A 27,630-nucleotide genomic window follows, 5' to 3' on the forward strand; every position below is an offset into this window, starting at 1 on the left:
AGTCCGCCTCCGATTTGACAACTTTTTGGTTCTTCCGGAGGGCCTGCTTCATAATCGCCCAATATTTCTCTATTGGGCGAAGCTCCGGCGCGTTGGGCGGGTTCATTTCCTTTGGCACGAAGGTGACCCCGTTGGCTTCGTACCACTCCAACACGTCCTTTGAATAGTGGCACGAAGCGAGATCCGGCCAGAAGATGGTCGGGCCCTCGTGCTGCTTCAATAGTGGTAGTAAGCGCTTCTGTAGGCACTCCTTAAGGTAAACCTGCTCGTTTACCGTGCCGGTCATCACGAAGGGGGCGCTCCGCTTTCCGCAAGAGCAGATCGCTTGCCACACCATGTACTTTTTGGCAAACTTGGATAGTTTCTGCTTGCGAATCTCCTCCGGAACGCTGAATTTGTCCTCTGCGGAGAAGAACAACAGGCCCGGCAGCTGACGAAAGTCCGCTTTGACGTAGATTTCGTCGTCCATTACCAGGCAATGCGGCTTCGTCAGCATTTCGGTGTACAGCTTCCGGGCTCGCGTCTTCCCCACCATGTTTTGCCTTTCGTTGCGGTTAGTAGCCTTCTGAACCTTGTATGTACGCAGGCCTTCCCGCTGCTTGGTCCGCTGGACGAATACACTTGACAAATTCAGCTTATTGGCGACATCCCGGACCGAACTTCTCGGATCACGTCTAAACTGCTTAACTACGCGCTTGTGATATTTTTCACTGACGGAGCATCCATTTTTGCCGTTCTTCACCTTCCGGTCGATGGTTAGGTTCTCGAAATATCGTTTTAGTACTCTGCTGACCGTGGATTGGACGATTCCCAGCATCTTACCGATGTCCCGATGTGACAACTCCGGATTCTCGAAATGAGTGCACAGGATTAATTCACGACGCTCTTTTTCGTTCGACGACATTTTTCCAAATTTACGAAAAATTGACAGTGAAGCATGGCCAACGTGATCTATACACTCTTATCTGATTATAAGCGAAAGCTGAAGATATAATTCCTAAAAATTAAATTGTTACAGCGTTTTTTCTGTGATGCAATTTGATGTGACACACCCTTTACGAACTAATCGACCTAGTTAAGATCGTCATCGTTTTTGTTGCTATCCTTGGAGCCTTTCATTATACTATAAATCAATAAAAAACATGGTGGGGCTGATTCTGATGCGCGAATGAGAAGTGACAGCTCGGAAAAATTGTCTCACTCAATTTCCGAAGGCGACTATGGTGAGATTTTTACCTTGAATGAACTCTCATGAACACTCACTCAATTCTCGTGGGCGATTGCAGTCAAAAAACTTGTCATTTTGTGACTTTTGAAGTCGTATCCTCTTTTGTTATCGACTAGTACGAAAAAAAGAAGCCAAGAAATGAGTGCGATTTGCGTCTTCATTTATGATAGAATTACAGGTAAACTTCGATATCACGTACATTTCACTTTCAAAATTGTACGTTATATCGAAGCATAATAAATTACTCACAAACGTAGTCTATAATACATTATTGTGTTGCTGTTTTAGTAAAGTCAATGAATAACTTCAATCAGAAGACGAAGCCAGCCTTTCTCATGATGTTTCCCTTCGTACTGTTGATTAAAGCATGATTCATTCAAAATCCGGAATTACAAACCCAGCTGTATTTCGGGATTTATTGAAGGTACAAAACATGTTTTAGAATCACAATACAGAGAATTCATTGTTCTATCAGAAAAAAAATATTGGAATTTTTTTACCTCTTTGGAAATGTGTACGTTATATCGAGTGACGTTATATCGAGGGTACGTTATAACGAGGGTACGTTCTATCGAAGTTTCCCTGTATATATTTCAGGTTACGTGTGACAAATCGGAAGCAGTTTCAGGAGTTGATAAGGAGGATGGAGAAAAATCCTATTGTGACTAGGAACCTCAAATTTTCTGAGATATAAAAAATGTCGAAGTCCACTTTTGCAGCCTAATTTTATTATCCTTATATTATTCTACTTTTATCGCTTTTTTCTCTAGAGCTGCAGCTTCAAAGATGTAGGAATAATTACCCGACTCATATCAATATCACTTGTTGATTTTGGCTGAACAATGTACTCCTTACCCGAAGGCATGGGAACGCGAGCCCATTGTACCCATCCTTTGCTTCCGGATCGTAATACACCCCTAAAAATGAACGAATTTGATTATAATAAAGAAGTTGCTTCCTATTATCATAATTCTTACTTATTAGCCTCGGTGAACGGTAAGCCCTTTTTGCTGGTACTGCTCTGACCCTGTGGGTCCGGCGAGGTTTTGCGTTTATTGGACATCTGCAAGTCTCGTTCCTGGCGTTCCTCACGTGATATCGCTTTGAAATCGGTGCTCAGGTTGAATATAGGTCGAGCCCATTCGGATATCAATTTTCCAGCGCGCTATCGGTTTAGTTTGGATTCTCGAGGGTGCTTGTAGAGGTACATCACGGCCTTTTCAATTCCTGGCTATTTGAGATAGGACTATTCAATACAAGGAAACTGAAATCCAAACATTACTTAATGGTAGTCTAAACACTGCAATCTCTCCGACAATCTTACATCGAAAAGAAGTTCCAGAATAGATTCTCGAATCTGCAAACAAGGCATCGGTTTGTTCGGTAACGGAGCTTATTAATCCGTCAAAACGTTTAGTACGTTATGCTCGATGAAGGCAGGCTGAAGATCCTTCGTGATCAGCTGGGACATGGCAAACTTGAGATGGTAATTTTCTTGTCTGCTGGCTTATTCTCTTTGTTGAGTTGGCGATCTTCTTCAGCTGCATGTCATCATCTATCCAAAAGGCGAAACTGCTCATTATCTATGGATAAAATTTAGCTTTTGGAATTTTATTAAATGCGATAATAAATATATCTTACCTGCATGGTTTTTATGTGAGGAGACTATAAAATTAAAAACCTGTTCACCAAACTTTTAGCGTAAATATTACGGAATTAGCACCAGACACTAAATCAAAACACAAATGCAGAATCAAAACACGGATACAAAATCAAAACAATTGAAATAACATACAGTCATATTAATGCAAAGGGACTATGCAAAAACAGATTTGCAAATATATTTTTTTTATCTTCTTATCCCAGTGATATTATTTTTCATCAATTATAATAAGAGGAAAAAATTTATAAAGATGAACGAAATTATTCCCTGTACATATATGTAACAAGGAATGAAAATTTTTAAAATAAAAAAAAATTATATTCATAAAACACATTGAATGCATAGAGCCTTTGCAAAAACACAAGCTTTGGCATATATTTCAATGAACACTGCACCATTTGTCATTCATTTCGTATCTCACTCCGAAATGAACCTCTCACGTAAGGGCAATCGCCTTCGGCGATACGGTGACCTAAGTCATGTGACTTTGAGGAGTTCATTGCTGTCACATTCCATTCGCGCATTCAGCCCCAGTATAAACATTATAATTATATGGTTATGACTTTTTATTTTTCTACACATTCTATAGTTACATTTAGGAGCCTATTGCAACAAATTCCTTTGAAAAATCATATTCAACTTAAACGAGGAAAATGTCACCAATATCTGGGAGACTGGGCGACGAACGTGTTGAACGAATTAATCAGTAGTCCGATTCATCCAGCTTTCGTTTTAAGCTTCGAAAGCTAAAAAGTCACCGTCACAAAGTTACGTGCTATAATATCAAAGTCACGACGACTCACGACATTTTGTACGAAATCTGTCTGATTGAAAAAAATTTGATCACCTCTATTGCGTAATTTGGTTTAGTTTATATTAAATGCAAAAAACGACTGAAGCAGATGAGTGTGACTTGGAATAAACATTCTCAACTGTGGGAATGCCATTTCGCCTCCAAACCTTGTTGTCGCCAATACTTTTTCCCGGAACATAACGACATTTGTCCGATCGTCGAGAGAGTAATTCGAAAAGTCTATATCGTGCAGCTCTCTGTATTATTGATCATTCGCCTGAATCATTTCCGAAGAAACGATATTGGGAATGTTCGCGATAAGGAGTAAACTCGTTTCTGCTCTCTTGCAATAACATTAGATGGATCCAGCAAAGACTAGATCGTTAGAGTTAATTCTTTCAAGAAATTGATGCGAAAAAGTAGTGTAGAAGCAAGTTACATTTATAATCAACTCATTGAACTGTTCTCCTTTGTTTAGCAGGTTATTAAAGTACTCTTTAATAAGTAATTCAACAACTCCAAATTTAAATCAATTTATCGAAACCTTCGCAGTCCTGTTGATCAGTAAAGTCGTGAAATGCTATAATGTAACATTTGCAGCTCCGGAGATTCACCTTGAAAAAGTTTGTTCATGTATTTCACCAGTTTGAAAATATATGACTGAAAAGTGCAATATAGCTTACATAATGGGTAACCTTGTACTTGGATTGAGACTGATTTACATTTATCACGAAATCAAAATAGATCCGTAGAGAATCATACTTATCGAGGATTCTCTGAACAATTGCTTCTACAACTTCTCACGGGACTTCCATTCGAGAAACTCCTGAATCTCTTAAAATTTGCTACTTCGCAATGGACTACCGCTAAGGTACCTATAAATGGTCGGTGTTAAGTCAGAGGGGACCAAGTCGCAAAATGGAAAACTTCGAGTTATTTATTGTATTAGCTTAAGCATTTCGTAAGCTACATACCACATTTATCATATTTGGAAAATCACGCGTGTAGCAGGAAAAACGTATCGAAATTGTTTTGAAGCTCAACGAAAACCCTTCATAGCACCAAACTTCAAGCTCGTTTTTCTCGAAATCATAAAAATGTCACATGGTCCGGTCTGACTCAACACCGACAGGATGAAATATGTGCAATCAAATTACTCCGGTAAAAAATGTTGTCTCTCTTGAATAATTATATAACTTCATTATACAAGGTTTTCGAATCCGTTTCGGTAACCAGGACTAGATCATTGAAACAATCTTTCACAAATAGTTTATCATCTTTCCAGCAATTGAATCGCGTAACTAAAGCGAGTGCCTTGATGAGTCCGTTGAATCATCGACAATCAAACTGTCATAGTACCACTGAAGCATCCTTCGTCTATGGCGTCAGCGGACTTTTGTGATTCTTAAGTTTCGGAAGGAGACGTTTTTGCATGTGTTCTTCACTAAACATTTTCGAGTCCATTGTCGTGTTTGTGATTAGACCATCCTGGCAAGTTTAGTAGCAAAAACAAACTTGAATTTGCTGCGGACATCCCCTCTGATAGTTGCCTCATAGAATTTCAAGCCTGGGATTTGAAAAAATCCAATTTCACGTACGTTTATCCGTTCATCGATTATCCTTCATACTTCGTCAACACCTTGTTGTACAACTTTCGAGCGCCTCTTTTGACCATCGGTAAGAATTGTGTTCTTTGGCGATGTCGCAGTCCGAGAGTTCCGGGTTCCGGCTTAAAGGCTTTCAATACTTTCAACCTCAACTTCCGATCGTAAATTCCACTACGATGCATCCTCTAATCCATCCGAACAACAATTGTACGTTCACGGAACCGTTTCAGAACAATATACACGGTCGATTTAGCCACCTTCAGTGGTTTCGCGATATCTGACCACGCCGGATTTTCAATGTGGGTGTCCAAAAAAAATGTCTTCTATCGGCATCCATCCTGCAAAACTTTTTCAAAACAAAACGGGTCTAGGTGAAATTTTTACCGTCGAAAGATACAGGTTTTCCAAACAACTCACTGTCAAACGATTTCAGATACGCCTACTACAACCGCTGCTATAAAATGAACTGTGATTCCAGATTGAAACCTGTATTTCTTCCAAACTATTCTTTATTACACCTAATCTGCCCATGTTTGCATAGGAGACGACATTAGTGTTGGGAAAACGCATTTTTGTTGTTTTTTGGCCTACAAGCATAACCATGCAAATTGCCAATGACATGATATGTCCAGTTGAAGGATATTATTGGCAAAACTAGAGCTTAGGAGATTTTGCCGATTAAAACATATTTTTTGACGTAGAACTACGTCTTTCATTAAGGGTGCCAAATCAGAAAACAGGTCACGTTTTTATGAAATAAAGTTAACGTTAATAACTATTTTTGTCTCGAACGGATTTTGACGATTTACATACTAAACGAATCGGAAATTCCCTAAGATTTGTTTAATATGCTATACATTAGAATCCCTTGGTTTGTAAATGGTTAACATTCATGAAAACTTTAAGCGTTTCCATTTTCCCATACATTTGTTCTGTCCATTTGTGTGCTTTCGCGAACAGAGCTGTCAATAACGAGCAACTTATCGACGACCAACGGAGGGGAAATCGTAGGATTTAGAGTCTCCGTGAACAAAGGAAAAGAAGAAGAATGAAGGGGAATTTTTGCCTAGAGTATAAACAGTGGATCTCGCTGAGGCAAACTTTCATTCGGCATCGTACTGTTGAGCAATCCAGTTCACTTTGCTTTCGCTGCGCTTCGATCTAAGATTGGACCCCACCAGTGGTAATCCAACTTGGATATCGTCGTGTGGGTTTTTCCAGTTCGTTTTTCGCGTTATTCGTATTGTGTGTTTTTCTTTCCGCGTCATAAATTGGATGCTTCGCATAGTGTGTGATGAGCAAGAAGAAGAGGAAGGCTGGCTCGAGCCCTGCAAAAAACGAACGCATTGCCAGGGGCAATAAAATTTCGAGGCAAGCGTCATCTATTGATACACGTGATGTTGGTGCAGTGAAAAGCGTTCGCACTGAATCGAGCCTTCGCATCGAACAACAGCGAAGTAAGCGGCTTCGGCGCGTCGGTCGAAAATGTAAACGCCGTTACCCAGGCAGCAACCAAAATCAAGCTCCCCCCGCTGGTGGTGAAGGTGGTTGCTCTTGACAAACTCATCAGCGAATTCGCATCAATGGGTGTTACAACAGAGTACAAGCTGTGTGGCATAATTCAGTCTTTTTCCAAGCAGTTAACATTGTTTGTTTTCCGTCATCATAAGGGCTTCGTTGGTGCTTTTGACATTGCATGAATGCATTAAACTGATGTTATGGCGAAGCAGGCGTTAAGGTTGTACGCCAAAAAATCATTTGGGGAATGCCAAGCATCTTGAATGTCGTACTGGAATGTTATAAGTTATTTGGGTTCGCGTGCCAGTCGAAAAACTGCCTTCAACTAGGATTGCATTTGCACTAGTCTTGATCATAATGAAGCAATGCTACTGTTTTCGAAGTTGTTGATATTAAAAAAAACAGAGTTTATTTGGCTTGTTTAATCACCAAGAAAGTGAATGTCGTTCTGGAATTTTGTATGTGATTAGGTTTCGCTTGCCAGTAGCAAAACTTCCTCCACTAAGGGTGACAGCTGCGCTTATCTCGAGTATGAGAAAGTAATGCAACTTTTTTCGAGGCCAGTAATATAAACAGAAGTGTTTCTTTTGAGAATAGCGCAAAATGATGAGAAGTATTTATATTCCTAGTAGTTTCAAGGCAAGTCTATGTCAATTGCGAAAAAGACCACCGGAATAGCGTTCGAGGTAAATTTTCAATGCATTGACATGAAATAAATTGCGACATACGATCAGCTAGGGTATTGTTCTGCAAAGGTGAAAATGAATCATCAGTCAATTATCGTCAACTGATTCTACAATGAAAAAAACATTTCAGAGATTATTCTACTAAGCAGTTGTTTCTAAAATTTCACAGCATTATAGAATAATATCCAAGGTTTAAACAAGCGACTTTTATGATATAACAGCGTAGTTCTACGTCAACAATGCGGTCGTATCTTGGACACAACCTCTGGTTGCACCTATGCGCGGATTCGGACAAATTATAGAAAACCGTAAATCGTATTAACTGAATGAACTTCTCTTATATTTCCGACCGTTTTATTTTGTGGACTATTCAATTACATCCTAACTCGAATAGTAATATGGTACGACTGGTTTGGGTAGCGACCGACACAACGAAATACTTCCTAAGAAGATAATGTCAGAGAAGAGATTACAGAATTCTCCGAGAATCTCTGATTATGTGACCACGATAGCGCGATCATTATAATGCGACCGAAAGAGACGGATTTATTTCCATAATTTGTGGATCGCATGTTGGTACTTTAAATCGGAATCTAAGAATTTTATCTCTCGCTCAACCAACCTCCTATAATTTTTTCATTTGGAAAACGCTTGCGTCAATTTATGCGGACAATCAATCGTTTCAATGAACATTTATTCGTATAGCTAGACGTAAACATCAGGTTGCTTTGTCTGTAGTAAATGCTACCTTTCCGATAATAGTCAAAACGTCTCCGTCGATAGTTTCAGTTGTTGTCGGATAAAATCAAATAGGTTTGGAAGAAATTCCAATAAACTAACCATCACATGAAGAAATTGAAGATATTGCCAAAAAACAAGTGAAAGATGTTTCATCGACCAGCTTCAGCTTCAAAAATCACAAAAGGATTTTATAATTTAAAAAGTTCTGGCTCTAATACCGATAAATAAACATGACTATTGGATTAATTTGCCAGAGATTCGAATAGATTAAAATTTTTATATTAGTTGTATTAGATTAGCAAATAAAGAATCAAATGTGAAATAAATAAGTTTTATATCGATATGTTTTATTGAACTTGGGTTAAGTATTCAAAATAAATTAAACGGCTGACTTTGCAGTACAATTTCGATATAACATCTGTATCTAAATCGTAAATCTTCAGCTGGATACCATTTAGACCGTAGAAGTATTTTTTATATTGATTACGCATGGGCTGTTCATTCATGTAACTGATTATATTAAAATATATCAAATTTTATAAAAATAAGTAAATAAAACTGACTGGTTATTTAAAGCCTGATTTTTTTTATTTACACTAACGTTATGAGTTAATGTTGAGTACGTTGAATTATTTGATGTCGAATTTGAACAGTAATAATGCTAAGAACCAAGATTATATATATTTTACTGCTGTTTTGATTGTTTCATTATTTACTTGAATGTTCAAATGCAGAAATTCTCTACGTTCATCGCAGTGCAGTGAACAAAGAACAGTAACTATATAAGCAGCGTTTCAATGGTTTCTTATATTCATCTATTAGGAAACGCTAAGTGAAAAAATACTATCATGGAAGGCATGTTTGGACTCTACAAAGAATGTGATACAAATGTAGATTTAGCTTGTAACACATAATACTGGTATTTGTTGATTTTTGAGCGATGTATGAAAGCTGTATGGAACTACGTCTGTTATTGACATATGAACTCTTCCTTCCAGCGTTCTTTGTTTTCTAGATGAAGAAAATGAGAATACCGCTCTGAATCATACAGGGTGGGCCATTTAAAGTGGAAGCATCTGGCAACCCCATAACTTTTGATAGAGATGTTAGATTAACAAATGTCATACCGCGTTGGAAGCGTCATTTCAGTACAATTTTAACCATGGAACAATACACACCTAAACAACGCGCTGAAATTGTTCAGCTGTACATTAAAAATAACTTCTCAATTGTGTTAACTAAACGTGCGTGAAAAAATAAAAATAAAGTTAAAACATCGCCTGGAGACAACACTATACGTCGATTATATGCCAATTGGACAATTACTGGTTCCAACAGGACGGCGCTACATGCCATACAGCGGCTGCCACGACCAAATTATTGCGCGAAATGTTCCCCGGAAGATTAATATCGAAAAACGGCGATTATGACTGGCCACCGAGATCACCTGATTTGACGCCTCCTGACTTTTTTTATGGGGATATTTAAAATCCAAGGTATACTGGTAAACCAAGGACCCTGGCTGCACTGAAAGACAATATCCGACAAGAAATTGCTGCCATATCGGCCGAAACATTGGGCAAAGTGATGGAAAATGCCGAAAAAAGGGCACATTTTGCGGTCAAGGCCAGAGGCGGTCATTTACGAGATATCATAATCAAAAAGTAGTTAGAACAAATCTCCTTGGACCAAAATAAATGAATTTCAAAAAAAAAAATTCCACTTCTTTAATTTGCTATTGCAAAAACAAATCCTTCCACTTTAAATGGCCCACCCTGTATTTCAGACACTTTGTTCTAATATCTTGAAATGCCTCTTGCACTGATGATATAACTATAAAATTAATATCACAGTTGCTTCTTTAGAGTAATTCCTTAGTTTCACTATCACTTCATTAGAGAATTACATTTGAATTATTACATAGTAGGAAAAAAACCATCCAAAATCCAAAATCCACTCATTATTGTTTGTGTTTGACACTTGCTTAGCGTGAGCACGTAGAATTTATCCCTTCATTAATATATAAATTTCTCTCGTGTTTCATCAGTTCTCATCATCGTTATCAGGTTAGTGTGATTGCTTGGTAAGTGTTTCGCAATTGATCATAAAATATAATCAAGTGTAATGTAATTTTCGTTCAAAAAATTACAAAATAAAGTGTCCGAAATTTGAATTCAATCTGTCTGAAATTTAATTATTTTATAAATGGTGTCCGAAGTTTGATTTTTATTCGCTTGATTTGAAAAGCATTTTATTCGATGATTTTTTTATGTTTTCAATCAAATAGGTACCAATGTAGAAAGCTTAAAAGCATATTGAACTAATTTATCAAGAATATCAACCTGTGCATAAAGTTGAGATCTGTTTTCTGCATCATATGCCTTAAGCATCCGAAATATGATTCAGAACGGTATATGATGAAATGTTCCTTAAATTTTATCATCGATGCAATCCTTTTCAGCTTTCAGGCGTCACCCGCTGCTGAACCTCGGAACGGTTCGTGGACATAATTCGTTGGCATAGCCCTCAAATGGCTAATCACCAAGAGAAGAACTGCTATCAACTTGTATGATTTCGACAAATATAAACTATCAGCAAACGTCTAAAAATTGATTGTATATGAATGCACCAATAGAAATCAACTTTGCGCCCCTCAATTTCTCCAAACAATTATTTCAGAATCACACCTGTGTGTAAGCGAAACGAAAGAGAAAAAATCACTTTCTTCGCCTATTGCTTTTTTTTTGCATTTTGCCGACATACGATCGGCAATCATGGCATCGATCACTTGATGTTGCGTCGCAATTAATTACCAACCCATGGATGCAGACTGCAGGCGTGGAGACGGCAAAGTTCAAGTTCAAATCGTTGATCGAGACGGGAGAGCCACAACATTACAGATAATTACACCTCGGTACGGCGCTGGCTATTGTTATCAATCAGTTACCTACCCTTCCGCGTCACTTGCTTATCACAGTCCTTCTAGCAAATTTCACTTTCGATTTGGTTACTCAACAGTCACGATGCGGTCGGTTTTTCAGTTGAACGCGTAAACGATCGTTTGATTAATGCCACCTCTGTAAACTTATGCGAGATATACACGAACTGAATAGAAAGGCCACAAACACTTAATTACCCAGGTCAGTATCGTCTTTAGAAGCGTGGGTTTCGCAGGTAAGTTAGCAAGCATGATGGCACGAAAAAATGGAAACCACGATGCGTAACTAATCAAACCAGGCCAACGCTCGCGTTTCGGAACTGCACCTCGCTCCGGCATCGGGACAACCCAATCAAACCGTCTGCAATCTTCGCAGGGAATAGTGAAAATTGTCGGAATAAGGGCATACTAAACGGTTGCGGAATCACTCGTTGGTTGGTGGCTGTCTTTGTGCCCACTAACCAAGGGTTGTAAAGATTGAATTCAATACGCGATGCTATCCCCGAACCACCTGAAGCATAACACACCTAAGAGAAACGAACGAAGGCAAGATTATACAGCTTTATTCAAATTGTTTTAGTTTCAGTCATTCTACTAATTTTGATTTTGTTACAAAAACATTACATCAATCACTCGGCTACCTCTGAGAGGTTTGATCTTTGGAAGATCTCATTCAGTGCATTCCGTTCGTCAGTCGGTACGACTGGTCAACTTTACTCGTAACACAGTAATTCGACTAATGCAAACTAATCGAGAGCAATGATAGCTGTACAAATCGATATGTAGAGTTAATTCGAATAGTGCGTGTTCAAAATGAACGAAAGAATATGTGTAAAACAACCCCCAAAACGGACGCTTTGAGCTTCAAGTACTGCTACACATTCCGCCGGTGTTGATGTCCACATGTCTCGTGAACAGCGTCGCCGAATCGACCGTAGTGGCGGAGATCTTCCCATCCACGAAGTGACTGCGGATGTGCGCCGCAAACTCGGCCTGGCTACCACAGTCCTGCCGGCACAGGAAGCAATAGTTGGAGCTGTTCTGCGGCTGGACGACAATGTTCTGCGGAATGGTTTGTGCCTCGCCGGAAGTGTTGCTGTAGAAATTCTGCGAAGAAAAATAACAAGATAGATATTTAAACCTCGGGGAATGTATTTTGTTGGGGAATGCGTTCATAGAGTTTTTATATTTCTTTTATTTTACAACGATTTGTTTGCTGTTTTGCAAAGTATTCATTCGATAGAACTCTTTTTGTTGTACAAAACTATGTTAGTTGTATTTTTTGCTATTAAGTTTTCTATTAGTTTTGAGTCTTGAAAATAAAATACCCAGGAGACAAACATCAACATTTCGACACCTGTTTTTTTTTGCTTTCCATCGAAGTCAAAACGCTGCCGAAGTAGCCCGCTAGCCGGCTAGCTCAAGCGAGAGTCGATATGAAACAACATTACCAATGAACACCAGTGGAATGAACATCAACATCAGCTTGCCATGAAGATCATTTTTTCATTTGCATCTTCATTTTGGTAATGATATTCGTAACGTCGAAATTGAGGATCATTGCGTGTTAGTGAAAATCAAAACATAACATTCAACGTCAATCAATTGAGAGTAAAATCGAGTAATGGTAAAGAATGGCCATTCACCACACAAAATTCTTGTTTTTGGCGTTCTCTGCAATGGGTTGTATAGTATAACCCTTGCTATGTTTTATGAATCCACTCCCGATTGGCCGGAAATGGCATACACCCCCAATTATATGGACAATGGGTGACAGACGAGCTGATACTTGCTGATACTGGCTCTAATTGATCAGCAATGAAATAAAACCCTGACGATATGCCATTTTGGAAAAGAAAAAGGGGGCTTCCGGTTCATTGAAAATGGCCCTGGAAGGCCTTTTTTTTAAGTATGGAAATCAAGTATGTTTTCAATAAAAAATCACTGCAAGCGATGAAGATCAACTTAACGTTCGTGATAATCACCTGAAATTATTGACAGTAATGAAAGTGCCTGAATGCAGGCTTTTCGAAATTCGTTGATATTGTTTTCGTTCAATATACCAGACAAAGTTCACGCGTCTCGACTCTTGCGTTATACTCATTAGGGGCTGTCCACATACCACGTGGACAGAAAAAGCATGATTTTAGACTCCACCCTCCTCAACCATGGACAAGCGTGGACATTTATAAGCCCCTCCCCTCTTGTCCACGTGGACATTTTTTACATTTTCTCGGATCAAGGAAATAATTAAATTGCGACTATATTTAAAGCTTATTTTATATTACCGGAACTGTAACGTTAATCTTGATTTATCCTGAGAGTAATATTAATTCAAATGATCGGCTCAAAAAAATAAAGCTTATTGGATTTATTAGAAGTCGTGTTTTTCCTGCCTTTGAGTGTTTCACTAACATTAACCGAGAATTAATTCGTATCGCTATTCGGTTTCTTCCAAACTCCATATATGTAGTCTTGATTTTTGATTTCCGCTTCAAAACATCACCTATAGGTTTCGAACAGATTATTTTAAGATTTTGCAAATACTACCATTATATATCTTATGATATCTTATGACAAATTCTAATAGCAACTGATTCTTAGAGAATCATATCTTGGATATTAGACAAAGTTTTTGGAGAATCAAAAACCATTATATTAAAAAATATAGCAGTTTGCTGGGAAAGAATGAATCGTAAAGCAGTTTGAAAAAACAAATTTATTATTTTAAGTGTCAAGATGAATTCGAATCTATCCTGCACGAACGCAATTAAAACCAGGACTATCCTCTCATGAGTCGGCTGATCTGTTCAACTGTCCAAAACTTCACGGTATTTCAAATCCTGTTACAATTTGAAGAAGGTCTAACCATCGACAGGGAACCAGGAGATCGAAGCAAAGGTAACTGATCCCAAAACTCACTCGAAAGTGGTTGCCATAATGCGAAGTAAAATCTGCAACCGAAAAAAAGTTCAAGGATGCTCTCCAAGAATTTGCTGATGAAATACGGTTGCGTCGTGATGGATGATAGAATGTACTGTAAGGCCGTTGTTTCCGAAAAGACTGGACAAAATAATTAATACCTCGTTAGATCTGCAAAGTGCCCAGGGAAACACAAAATAAAAAATAGTCAAATTCCAGAAAAAAGCTGTATACTTAAAAATGAACCCTTCGTAACTCCTGCAACATTAAACCAGCATTTTTTTAAGTAGTCCCTTCAGAAGATGTTGTCTCTTTCTGGCGTGGGATTATATGCTTCTTTGACCCGTCTTGGTAAACCGTCACTATTCAGATATGATCAAACGTTCATGAAGTACAACGAAGAATACTTGCTAATTGGCGACTTACTTAACTTGAAAACTTACTTAAAGACGTCCCTGGCAGATTTAAATTAACATTCATGAATAAATTTGCTCGTAAGTTCGTGATTTGGCAGGGTATTTGCCCTGATGCAGCAAAAGTCAAGATATCGATGGACTTTTTGGTTGTTTTGGTTTGAATTTAATTGACAAGAACCTAGACCCAACTCAATTCCGTCCAATAGAAAAACATTAGGTAATCTTGAAGCGGAGGATAAAGAAGTTTGGAAAAATGGCTAAGAATACTGCACAGATGATAAAACTTCTGGTCAAACTATCGGAAGAGATTGACACTACAGCTGTGCAATGTTGGATTGCGGCTATGACAAGGAAAGTACGCAGATATACTAAGAGGAGAGCCGATTTTCATTTTTCATCTTCGATGATTTCGGACACTGGCTACAAACCTTGCCATCAGTTCATAAAATTAAATTACCAGTCTCAAAAAAACATTCTACACAAACTAAAAGTTCAGAGGTACAACGATTTTAAAATCTTCAAAGGATCCTTGGCAAATTTTTCAAAATTTTCCAATCCCTTAAATTTCCAAGAGCGTAAGTTTTTATTTTTGTTATAATTTGTTTTCCTTTATTATTGCTAGAAAATTTATGTAAGTTCAAATTTTCGAAAACAAGAGCGTTACGCTTGGAGTGCAAGGTTTAGAACGTCAATACCTCTTTGCTGGCTGAATGGAGTGGTATGATAATCACTTAATTCGAAAGTTAAAATGTCCAAGAGTTATATGATTATTAATAATTGACCCGAACACTTTTTTCAATAGCTTAAATAGCTTTAAAAACAGGCTATTGGAATCACACAAATCTGTTTATAAACGAATGCCCGCTCGGAAATCCGCTCCACTTCTCGTTTGGTGGTCATCGGGGCAACATCGTTGCCGGCAAGCGTCGAGCGGGAATGGATTGTCTTTCTTAAGACAGGTGAAGGAGGAGTAATGGAGTAGAGTTTTTTCTTTTCACAAGGGACGTTTTTTCCTTTTCTCAGGGCTAGACGAAAATGAACTGAAAAAGATGAAAGTCTCTATAAACCAACCAAGGAAGGAAGACAGGATGTCCACTCAGTTATGATTGCGCAGTATGAGCAGTCCACGATAAATGAATGAAATGAACAAGGCCTTATGCCATACGTCAGACTTGCAACGGAGAACATAATCTATCACAATGCATGAATTGACCTAAAATTGCGATTTGTTCGCAACTCAATTCGGAAATTGTTACATTCAGACACTGGTTTAATTAAAAATTTAATCGATACACTTAAATGATTACTAAGCCAACGGTAGTCCTACTTCAACCTTGCCAACCATAAAAAAGTCATGTCCATAATATGGTTATCTTACCTGACTCAACGCAATTGACTGAGACTGCTGAAGTTGTTTCTCTCTGTTACTGAGGCCGGCATTGTTATCACTCTCGGTTCCCACTACAATACCGCCAGGTTGCTGTCAATACTGAAATCACACAAGAAACAAATCATGAACACCGTACCAGGATGAATCACAAACCACACATACTTCCAGGTGACTCTTGGCGTGCAGCGTCCACTCCTCCCGAGTTGGGAACATCCGACCGCAGAGTTCGCAGGTCCACGAGAGCTGATGGTGCTGATGTTGCTGAGGTATACTCATCCCAACGATCGAAGACCCACTCGTTTGCTGCTGCCCATGTTGCTGAGTAGTTTGAGGCTGTGTTTGCGACAGCTGTTGTTGATTCTGCTGCGGCTGCTGCTGCTGTTGCTGCGCCGAAATGCTGTTGACCACAGTGGTCAAGGTTTGCGTCGCTAAGGCATGATGGTCGATCAAAAGTGGTTTATTGTCTTCGCTTTTCGTGTCCTCTTTTTTCACTAAAATGAATCAAAAATTAAACTTTCAAAACGATCTGTCTCACGTGCATAACCGAATTTGGCCAGGATCCAAACCTAACGTTGGCGTACGATTCTGACGCTTCCCCAGAGGAGCGATGTTGGTCGGGGTGACATGTTTGAACTTGTTCATGTGAATCACCAATTTGTCGCGTCTAGCGAACGCCCTGTCACAGACCTCACAAATGTACGGCTTCTCACCCGTGTGGATCCGCATATGGATCGTCAGTTTGTCCTTACGCGCGAGACCTTTCCCGCAGATCGTACACTCGAAGACCGGCTTGGGGGGACCCGTGTTATTGTTATTGTTCGCCTTTGGTTTGGCCGTACTCTTTTTGGACGACGACTGATGCACTTGCTGAAGAGCCTTCAATCGCGTCGCCGGATGCATCGATCCCCCCTCGGCATATGGCTCTGTAAAGGGAATTAAATTTGGGCGAGGAATATTCGGAGGTATCTCCGGCGACCTGTGTGTTAATATGGAAGATATGAACAGTTGGAAAAGCAGTTAGATATAATCGAGAAATGGTGCGGTTGTCGATGTACCAGTTCCCCAAACTTTGAAGAACGCGTACTCCACCTTCAAAACCCATTCCAACGTCATCGGGGACGGTGAAGGTACTACTGTCCCCGCCGGTAGCACTTGTGTTAGTGGAGTTGGATATTGAGCTCGTATTGATCTGCGGCACTTTGATAGTATTCGCGTAGTGGGTTGTAGTGATGGGAACGCTACCAACGATTGTTGGCCCGGAGTTGATCGTTTGATGATGACCATGCTGATGTTGCTGCTGTTGAGGAATTTGCAGGTGCACCTGCTGATGATGGAAGTGTGCAGGTTGAGACTCGTTGTTGTTCAATTTAGACTTCTTCGACGAACGTGATGAACCAAGGTGGCTCGTTATAGTCTGCTGCTGGTGTTGATGCTGCTGTTGCTGCTGCTGCTGTTGGTGTTGTTGTTGTTGTTGTTGTTGTTGTTGCTGCTGTTGGTGCAACTGCTGAGCGGCTTGCATCATTTGCTGTTGCACGGCCATATGTGCCTCGAGATATGCATTCTTTTGTGCTGGAGTCATCTTATCGATGTTAACGGTGCCGTCCTGTTCCGAATTGAACGCTCTGTTATTTCAATGGCTGTCACTTTTCGGGATGGGGTGTCGAAGGATGATCTTACCACGACTCACCTGAAAGTTTATCGTAGCAGTTACCACACGCATCGAGTCAGCGTAATTACGCAAAATTGCATCCGTTTGCACGCAATTCGAACGCCATTCGAAGAACTGTTCAATTTGATTTACGCAGCGCTCGCAGATTTTCTTCGGTAGAAAATCTTCTTTGTTTATCTGTCGGGAATTCGTGTATAACAAAGAAGAGAACGTGTGGAAGAGAATTCAATCAATTTGTTCGTTAAATATCTGTGATACAATCTTTTGAAATTAGATGGTTTAGAGATACCGACAAGATTTATCAATGAGTCAACCATTAACGGTGCATCCTGTCAGCAAAGCCGTCTCGGCTCTGCAATTGGAAACGGAAACTACAGTGTTGTTATAATTGTTTTTCATATTTGTTGTCTGATAATTTTATATGTTTGTTTGAAAAGATATTGGGCTTTTATGCCGCTTTGAATTTTCGCTCTACGTTTTTTTTATTAAGATCTATAGTCGGATGTTGTTAACAAAAAATAAAAATTGCCCTACAAATAGCCTAACATAGATGGAAGTGATTTACAGAGAAGTTTCGAAGAAACTGAAGTAATAGTATCCCGGACACAGAGAAGATCAACGGAGTCACTGCTTGATCTCCACTTGATACTGCTGCTTGATGTATCAGAAGGCCCGGGATGACATGGCATCCCACCCTCTCTTCTGGACCATTTTTCACGCTCGTTTACTTCTTCAACGTTCTGTTCATCTAACCGTTCAGCGAGAGATAATTTGTATAGAAGCCGACACCGATTGTTCCAAATTATGAAGCGGGTAGTAGAAACCGTGTCGAGAGTTTTCAAGAAATATCGCCTCTCCGCAGCAATAGTAAAGTCGTTGAAATTTGAGTTCAAAACGCTGTGTCGGCCATTGAAATTAGAATTTCAACATGAGTTCGTGCAGTCCCTGTTAAAATACTATGAATTTGTAGAGCTACACAAACACACTATTTCGCAATGTAAAATTCCGAAGGCGAAGGTCGACTTCAACTACATCGGTTTGGTGAAACCATTCGATACCAGCCGAACTGCTTCGCAACCATAAAACTGAAAACGTGCTTTAACCGATTTTTTCATTATCAATGACCCGAGACTTAAAATTTCATCACGAAAGCAAATGTTCGCCAACAACCAGAAGATTTCCCGAGTTTTTGAGACTACACACGACCACCATACACTACAAAATGTCATTTACGAACTGCTGTTGTAGTGACATTGTAACGACACGAGCTTCACCATAAAAAAAATCAAGGTGGATTCATTATCTCACAGAAGCGCCGTCATCGATCATACTGTTCGATCCATGAACCCGATTGACTTCAAATTGAAGTTCAATAAGCACGTTGAACTAGTCACGGCTAAGGTATCAACAGTCTTAGGTAGGACGGTGCGATCGACAAGGATGAGAACCAGCCTGTTGATCTCAATTGCTTCTACCTCACACCTCCATTTAGTCTGACCCAGCCTATCACCCTGGTCCTGGAACGGCCGTAAGTGCAAACGACTGGAGGACGATGTGCAGGGCCACCAGTCGGTTTCAACCCCAAGGATGACTGTCACACAGAAGTAATCGACACCACCTGAAACACTGAGCGGGTGGCATGATTACAATGCGATGAACGTGCAGTTCAGTACCACAGAGCAGTTTATTTTCAAGGCTCGCGACTCGTTAGTACACCTATACTAGCGTTGGCAGAAAACATGCCATCTTTGGCAGAAAAGATGCCATTTCCTGGTCATGAGAGTCAAATGCACAAAAAAGACGGTGGGTGGGTAATGTCGGGGACATAACCGGAGTGACGTAGGACTATACAAAGGGGACAGCTTTTTCTAAATATATATTTTAAATATATTGTTTTATTTTCTTCTCCTACGTGAATACCTACCTATCTACCTGAAAAATGGATTAGTTTACTGTTTGCTCTTTATGAACATGTTGGGGGTTCTGAAAAGAACATTTGGTGTTGTGTTTTTGCGTTTTTTTTACAAACTTGATTCTTCATTTTTTTCTGAAGGCTTTGTTCTTATTAAATGTTCAACGCCGGGCATCTTTCGGCGTATGCACATATCGTACAATCGAAATGATGGCTGTGATAGGAAATGCACCATCAACTCATTCACTATCATATATTTCACGATTGAGCACATTACCGTACCTTGAACTGTGGTTTCGAAGACGAATGAATTGTAAGATTTGTAGTTTCCACAAACAAAGTAAATAAAAATGAAAAAGAACTGAGGTTTTGGAGACGAACTCTACGATCTGTCGAGAAATAAACGAGCTATAAGCGTTCTGAAACACCAACAGTAAATACAGGGACGGATGACCTTCGGATTAAAGTCCTTTAAAGTAAGAACAGAGCAGCAGGAAATACATAGCTCCATCATGTTGCTCCTTAGTTATTTTTCTATACAATGCAGATGTAACCTCAGTCAATTTTCAACATCAGTTATCAACCAAAGAAAGCAGTTCTTGCTACCGAGAAAATTCGTTAATGCCATCCTCAATACAATGTGTTGTAATTTGAAGCCACTTTTAATTCGGAAACCATGTATGGGTTTGTGAAAACTGAATGATCAATTTAAAAGACCCAACCACCAATAAGTTCAACAACAAGCATAAACAAAATAATTCAGCTCATATTATATGTCATATTATGTCACTTTAGAATGCATTGGTATTGTGAATAACTTTTAACAACTCTTCTTGGAATGGTTTAATGGCCCTGAAAAGCACCGAGTTTTACGGTGGCTGCTTTTGCCACCAAAACAGTCTATAGAAACAAACTTTTTCCTTCTTCTACCTGCTGCCGTTTTGCGATTGCGTTTGCCACTCGCTGAAACTAGTCATTACCACCATATCCATGGAATTCCAGATTATTATCGATCGGGGATCGTTCCTACGATTTTCGAAGCAAAATATGGGCGTGTCAATTGTGATAATATGTACTTTACTGATGGGTCCTTTATGAATGAGTCCACAGGATTTGGAGTGTTCAACGAAATTTTTAGCACCTCCCACAGTCTTCAGAATCCTTGCTCAGTGTATATTGCTGAATTGGCAGCGATACATTGGGCGCTTGACAGCATCGCCTCACGACCTGTTGAACACTACTACATTGTAACGGATAGTCCTAGCTCTGTCGAAGCTATCCGTTCAGTGAGGCCGGAAAAGCACTCGCCGTACTTCCTTGAGAGAATACGAGAAATTTTGAGTGCTTTCACCAGACGCTGTTATGTCATTACCTTTGTCTGGGTCCCTTCATATTGCTCAATTCCGGGTAACGAGAGGGCTGACTCATTGGCAATGGTAGGTGCAATTGAAGGCGATATTTATCAGCGTCAAATCGCTTTCAATGAATTTTATTCTTTAGTCCGTAAAAATACCATCGCTAACTGGCAACGTAAGTGGAACGAAGATGAATTGGGTCGGTGGCTTCACTCGATTATCCCTAAGGTTAGCCTCAAACCATGGTTCAAAAGTCTGGACTTAAGTCGGGACTTTATTCGCACCTTCTCTCGACTCATGTCTAATCACTGTTCGTTAGACGCGCTACTCTTTCGTTTTAATCTTGCCGATGGCAATATCTGTGCTTGTGGCCAAGGTTACCACGACATCGAACACGTTGTTTGGTCGTGCGAGGAGTATCTTGTTGCCAGATCGAATTTAGAAAACTCCCTTCGGGCTGGAGGAAAGCAGTCCAATGTGCCGGTGAGAGATGTGTTGGCTCGGTTAGACCTTGATTACATGTCCCAAATATATGTTTTCCTTAAAGCTATCGATCTTCGAGTGTGATTGTTCATACATCCTTTTCCCCTCCTTTTCGTCCTTCGCGAGCTATCGGTTCCCTTCCTACTAACATTAGAATAAGTTAAATTGTAAATACATATTAGATGTAAGGATAGTTTTAAGAATTGAGTGTGAAGTGTCAGTGTGAATGAGAATGTGAATGTGAATGTGAGTGCGAGTGTAAACACACATCTCCTTACATCCCATCCTTTTCCTAATGAAAATATGTCACCCTTCTAAACTCGAGTCGACCGCGAGTAATCGGTTTCCTATTTCATTAACCATAGAATTAAGGAAACAACATGTTGATATATGCTAGTTGAAATATAGTTAAGAGTTTGGCTCTTTTAAACTTATGTAACTGAGCCTGTAAAAATAAACGGATTAATAAAAAAAAACCACACTGATTTACGGTATGAAAGAGAATGATATATTTTTCAGCGGATCCGCGCGTTTTGTACTTTAGCGGTACACGCTCACAGGATAGAGACAAATCGGCAGACTCAGTCAAAGATGGGAGTCCAACGAGACGAACGAATGAGCGTTAAAATGCACCGATGGCAAAAAAAAATACATTGGGCCTGATCACGAACGTCACCTCACGGTGAAAAAGAAAAGATTTGTATGCGATTTGTATGCATTTCATTCCGTTTTCACCGTGAAGTGACGTTCGTGATCAGGCCCATTCATTACGATTTGTTCGCTCGTTGGATTCACATGCAGGCTAAAAAGGGTCCTTTTCAGGATCACAAAATTATCTTTAATCTAAAGAGTTTATTGTTTGTTGTCACTCGATATCCCCATCTTGTTCGGCTAAACCTTCCTGTTTAGCGATTTGTTGCAACTCGCCACAGCTTTCACAGTTGGAAAATTTCTTCCCATCCAGCTTGTGACATGTTGTACAGTAAATTATATTTAATGCGACGTGTCAAAGCACCACTCAGTGTCGCATTGGAGGCGATTTTAACCTGTAATTGAACATTTGCGATGACAGCGGTACAGTGTCGACTTTCAATGTGGGGTCATAATTTGGACCCCGAACTCTATGTTTACAAAAATGTCCAACTAAATATGTCGCATTACATGTCCGTCCAATTAGCTAAATGCCGAGCTAAATGTAAATTACTGTACTTTCAATCTAGAAGCAATTTAAGAATTGGTGAAAATTGAATAATCGAGAAAGTCCCCAACCATCAATAAGCTCAGCACAACTGCCAAATTCTCATACCCATCATATCCTGGCAAACAAATGATGAAAAAATCAATTTGTGTTTTATTATTATTTTGGATAATATTTTAGAAAGCATTGAATTGTATTTCGTAAACCGTTTAATGACCCTGATAAGCGCCGTGTTTTATGGAATGGTTCCAATTTAGAAAACTTAGTACTCGTGGTTTTGAAAAAAACCATTTCAAACTTAAAATTTTCGAAGATTATCTATGACTTTGGTCAAATCGCGTGTTGAAACCATCGTAGATATACAAAACTCCAACTTTCTTACCATATACTGACGACATTTAATGGCTGAAATGAATCTAAATTGAAATAAAATGAATAATCCCAACCGAATCTTGCTTTTCAGCGCGTAAAATAAACAAACACCCTCACTTTTGTGGTTCTGAACTCTAATGTAGGTGTCGCATGAGCTGATTCAGCTTTGCGTAAATTCGTCAATTGCGTTTGCTGCTCTCAACTCGCTGCAATTGCCTGTTGTTATCTTGATGTCCACCGAACCGAATGTGGTCTGTTCTGAATGCGATTGCGTTTGCCACTTCACTTTTCCTCCTTTGGCATGTCCAGACATGGCTGCTTGTGTTGGTTTGTTGATGTGTTGTGATACGAAACGATGTGGTGTACGGTTTGGATGAGAATGATCGTTACGGAAGGAAGGTATTGTATTATAGAGACTTTAAACTTTTGCAGTTCATTCGTCTCTAGCCTTGAGAAAGGCCCTTTGAAAACACTACTCTATTCTACTCCAGCGCTACCACCTCCGCCCTCTTGCCTTGAGAAAGGCACTCGATCCCTCGCCGTCCAGCCCGTCCAGCAACGATGTTGTCCAGTCGGTGTCCACACAAAGAAATGGATCGTTACGGCAGCGGAGCGGGGACTTTTAAGCTGACTGGCTGGCTCGAGAATTACGCATGTGTGAGACTACGTTGTTTCGTACCAATGTTTCGTTCATTTTTTTCTTTTTCCTTTCCAATCGTGCTTCATTCTATTTCGCTGCTGCTCTGGTTGCCCGTTTCGGTCGGTACGATTTGAGGAGCACAAAATGGACCAATCAAAAATGGGCACATAGTGCATTTGGACAATGCTTGATATTTCACAATTATTCAATTATTTTTCTCAAGAAAAATGAAATTTTATTCGTTATGATAGATGCGTAGATATATTTCCTATCAATTGATGCAAAAACCTTTGCGATCTATTGAGAAATGTTCGAGTTATAAGCGTTCCAAATCTTGCATTTTTTCCTACTTGTTCAGTGCCTAGATTTTCATTTCACCCCCTATATCATCCGGTTAGACGTAGTCCTAAGTCAAAATGAGCTATTTTGAAGCTTAAAAATGGTTTTTATGTATGCGTGCAGACATCTCTTTCTGTTTTCTTTACTCTTTTCATTTGGGATTGTGCAAAGAAAAAAGTCCATACGACGTCAATGGGGATCGAACCAAGGCCGGCTGGAATGCGAAGTTACTTTACACGACCACGCTATCCATATAGCTGCTAGCACTATTATAAAGGAGCGTGATAATATTACACCTCATCATAAAATGAAGTTGGAAGGTGTTTTCTAAGCCGATAAAGAAGAACATGAACGAGAATATATCTTTCTCTGTCTGGGCCGTGTATTTGTCAAACTATACGAAAAGCTTTCATTTAAATGTGTCTCCTGTTTCGCTCCCTCATATTGGCTCTAGCATATATATTATACAAATGATATACATGTATTGGGCAGTAGAACATTTTATGTTATCTTTCAGCTCATTTAATGTAATAAATCGGGATGCCAGAAAATATGCTAAAAATTAACGTTGGGTGTACCAGTGGCCACAACATAAGAACCCCTGATTCAGAAGATCCACAACCAGATCAACAACTATTATGCGATCTGGTCTTCCAACCCGATAACGCGATCTCACAAACGGGTTTTTATCAATAAAATTCACAAATTTGTTATATGTTATATGTGTTATATGTGTTATGTGTGTTATATGTGTTTTTATGTGTTTTATGTGAGTAATTTTCGTGTACGATACAAAAAAAATCTAGCTAACCAGTAGTATATGTCAAACCACGTTGAACTCAAACATCAGTACATGCACACGTGATGCATGTATTGGTGACTTTGGTGACTTTGACGTCGATGACACACCCCTTCTGAATTCGATGAAGAACGTCTCAAACCACTTTTGAAGGAGAGCCGTCGCCAATTTGTCGAGAGTTGCCGGAAAACAATAACTGCGGCGAATATATAATTGATAAACTTATTGATATAATCATTGTTTTTCGTTTAAATAAAAGCTACGCTACGAAATATAGCGCCCTCTAGTCCAAAGTCTTTAAAACGTCAAAGAACAAATACAATCAATAATGTAATATGTAATATTTTTTTTCAAAGAATTTGGCTTTCATCTGATATGTCGATTATCTAAACTGGTTCAAAAGTTCAAAAGCCATTAATTAAAAAAAACCATTTAAAAAAAAGGGGGAATACAGTGATTTTTCGGACCACCCCAAAATTACAATTGACACCCTAATAGAAAAAAATTGAAAAAAAATGTATCTTATATTTTGCGATAAGGAATGAAACTACCAATTTTCATGAAAATATGAAAGCCACTATATCAGTTTGGCATGGAACGGCCGAACTTTCGAATATTTTTAAACAGTCCGACTATTTCGGTTCAATGACATTAAACGGTTGTTTACCGAAAGCTCAGAAAAATCTAAATTCAAGGTGCAAAATCACTTTTCTACAGTTAGCAATTGTTTAGTAGTTTTAAACACCTAACGCTGACCACCTCGAAACCCGATGCACAGATGGATTATGTACATCCTCACACCTTGCTTCGATTGAACGTCTCCCGCTTCCGATTCCTCAGGACATGCAATAAGTTTTCCATCCGTGATGCGATACGTACATAAACGATACCATACAAACGGTTCGACGTAGACTGCGTGCAATGAAATATTCATCTCTCTGCGTCTTGTCCGAGCTAATTTGCAAAAGCCTGTGTCTTCGCAGTGAATGCTACTGTGTACAAGATGCGAATACGACCGGGGGTTGGTTGAGTGCATCTCATCTACGGGCGAATTCCGTATTGTTTCCAATTGTACAGAATTAATGAACGATAGCACCTACATACCATAAGAATATGCCTTCGAAAGCCGAAAGCCGTACGCAACATACTCTTGCACCACAGAGAGACAAAGAGTGCAGGCAGGGTTGATTGATATGTCGGTATCTCTGATTAATTTATGTTGGAACATAGACGTGAAGAGCTAAAAGTGAACCATACTGCTTACCACAATCGGCAAAATTGTTCTGATCTTGAACAATATCTGGCGCTGTTCGGCCTCTTTGTCGAAGATGTTGAGCCGGGGCCCACTCTTGATGGAACAGAACCGACACAGATCGATGAATGCGGTGAAATTTAGTTCGTCACTTAATTGTTCGCTCTGGTTGGCAGTCATCAAGTTTGACATCTTTTTCCCCCCTCCCCGTTTGCGCGTTTTCCTGCAGCTAGCACCACCGGGAAAAGCCTAAACCGAAAAGCCGTATCCACTGGGGACACCCGTCCGGCGGTGAATGCGGAAGCGGTGAATGGTATCGCTTCCTTTCACTTACTAAGAAAACTTCGACGCGTGCTAAGAAGCATTATCACTATTGAAGGTTCGTCACTGATTTTCATATCCGAGTCCAGCGCCCGGAAGTGCGCCAACGACGCGTGCATTCTCGCAATATTTGTAAACATAAGGGGTTTGTTTTTCTACCGCCGGAAAAAAACCTCCCGTCGCGAAAACATTCGCGCGCGCTTTTTTGTCCCTTCGAGGACGAACGCCACCCTCCAAATCGCGCCGAGTCCGCGAGAATGTGAGAGAGACACAGAGCTGAGAAAAACCGGGCCACCCGGTGAGTGACTCTGATGCAGCCCCCAAACACTCACCCTACCAGCATTCCCGCTTCATCCGAATCTTCTTGGCTAGTACCGCTCTGTGGTCGCATATGGGTAACTCAAATGCACCTCACGAGTCGCAGGATCCGACATTCCAACACACACTCGCACTCTCTTAGCACTGGCTACCACTGGGTCTCAAGAGGAGGAAAACGATTTGCTTACACCATTGCTGCTGCAGGAGACTTTCGCTGCCTCCTCTATACATACAAACGATCCGGAGGAGCCGATTATCGATCGCTTTGTGGCTGAAGGAAAATTTTCTACTTTCGAACAGCTGAAAAGCTGTCCGGCTGGGCTTATCGTCTGAATTCGAGCGCCTTGTTGTGGGGTTCCAAGCGATGCGTTACATTCGGTAATTCGTTCAACTAAAGCCGTCCACAATTTTCAGTTCATTACATTACACTGTTTTGATAAGCCACCCCAAAGCGGTAATTATTGTATCCAGACGAAACCCGCAAAAGCCATGTATTTCCACTGAGATGCTAATCGTCACATTCAACATCACCTTGTCACTGGGGAAAGCCTCTGAGTATTGCAAATTTTCTTCTACATGAATGAATTTCGATTACTATTTAGCACAACAGCGGTCGCGAAAGGGACGTGTAAGCATATTTATTTGCTTCCGTTGCAATCGGCTGACGTTTTCGGAATGATTGCGGTAAGACAAGCAGAAGCCTGTTTCCTAAGCTGTTTTGCATCGCTCCCTGAGTGCCTCCTTAGTGTCCTTTGAAGGAGGTGGTTACTCACGAGTAACGGTGATGTGGAACTCCAACCGGTTAGGGTAGAGAATGTTTTCGTCAAACGTTTATTTTCATTTCGATATGAATTCCTACGATTTAGTTTATCTGTATTGAGCTTGGGTAGACTGTACATTTCGTAGATGCTCTCCGTGATTGACCTGAACCAGCGAAAATGCACGAAATACACACTTAGTGTCGCTTGGGAGTAGCAAATCATTCTCAGCGTGCAAGTTTCGATTATTCGAGCTCGACGCCGGCCACGTCCTTACAGTCACCAGGGGAAGGGAAGGAATTTTAGTATGAT

At 39.9% G+C, this 27,630-nt stretch overlaps 1 protein-coding gene across 2 annotated transcripts; it reads right to left on the reverse strand.

Moving 5' to 3' along the window:
• Positions 1–11,721: 11,721 nt before the first annotated feature.
• Positions 11,722–27,250, reverse strand: LOC129761783 (probable serine/threonine-protein kinase DDB_G0267686). Of its 2 annotated transcripts, none has more exons than XM_055759550.1 (7): positions 25,934–27,250; positions 17,590–17,748; positions 16,958–17,505; positions 16,469–16,878; positions 16,065–16,393; positions 15,891–16,001; positions 11,722–12,281 (listed from the first exon to the last, which is right to left on the reverse strand). In XM_055759550.1, exons 1-6 carry the CDS (start codon positions 26,111–26,113, stop codon positions 15,996–15,998), a joined length of 1,632 nt encoding a protein of 543 aa, XP_055615525.1. In that variant the 5' UTR covers positions 26,114–27,250; the 3' UTR covers positions 11,722–12,281; positions 15,891–15,995. The 2 variants fall into 2 exon arrangements, with proteins under 2 accessions (XP_055615525.1, XP_055615526.1); XM_055759551.1 differs by having other exon boundaries at positions 25,927–26,056.
• Positions 27,251–27,630: the final 380 nt, after the last annotated feature.

The sequence above is a fragment of the Toxorhynchites rutilus genome, chromosome 1 (genome assembly GCF_029784135.1).
Source record: "Toxorhynchites rutilus septentrionalis strain SRP chromosome 1, ASM2978413v1, whole genome shotgun sequence".
Classification (NCBI taxonomy): domain Eukaryota; kingdom Metazoa; phylum Arthropoda; class Insecta; order Diptera; family Culicidae; genus Toxorhynchites; species Toxorhynchites rutilus.

Coding starts and splice junctions, on each gene's coding strand:
- LOC129761783 (XM_055759550.1), bottom strand. CDS start 26,113: ATGTCAAACTTGATGACTGCCAACCAGAGCGAACAATTAAGTGACGAA. Junction 17,506..17,589: donor CTGCTACGATAAACTTTCAG/GTGAGTCGTGGT, acceptor AATTCGGAACAG/GACGGCACCGTTAACATCGA. Junction 16,879..16,957: donor CTTCAAAGTTTGGGGAACTG/GTACATCGACAA, acceptor ATTAACACACAG/GTCGCCGGAGATACCTCCGA.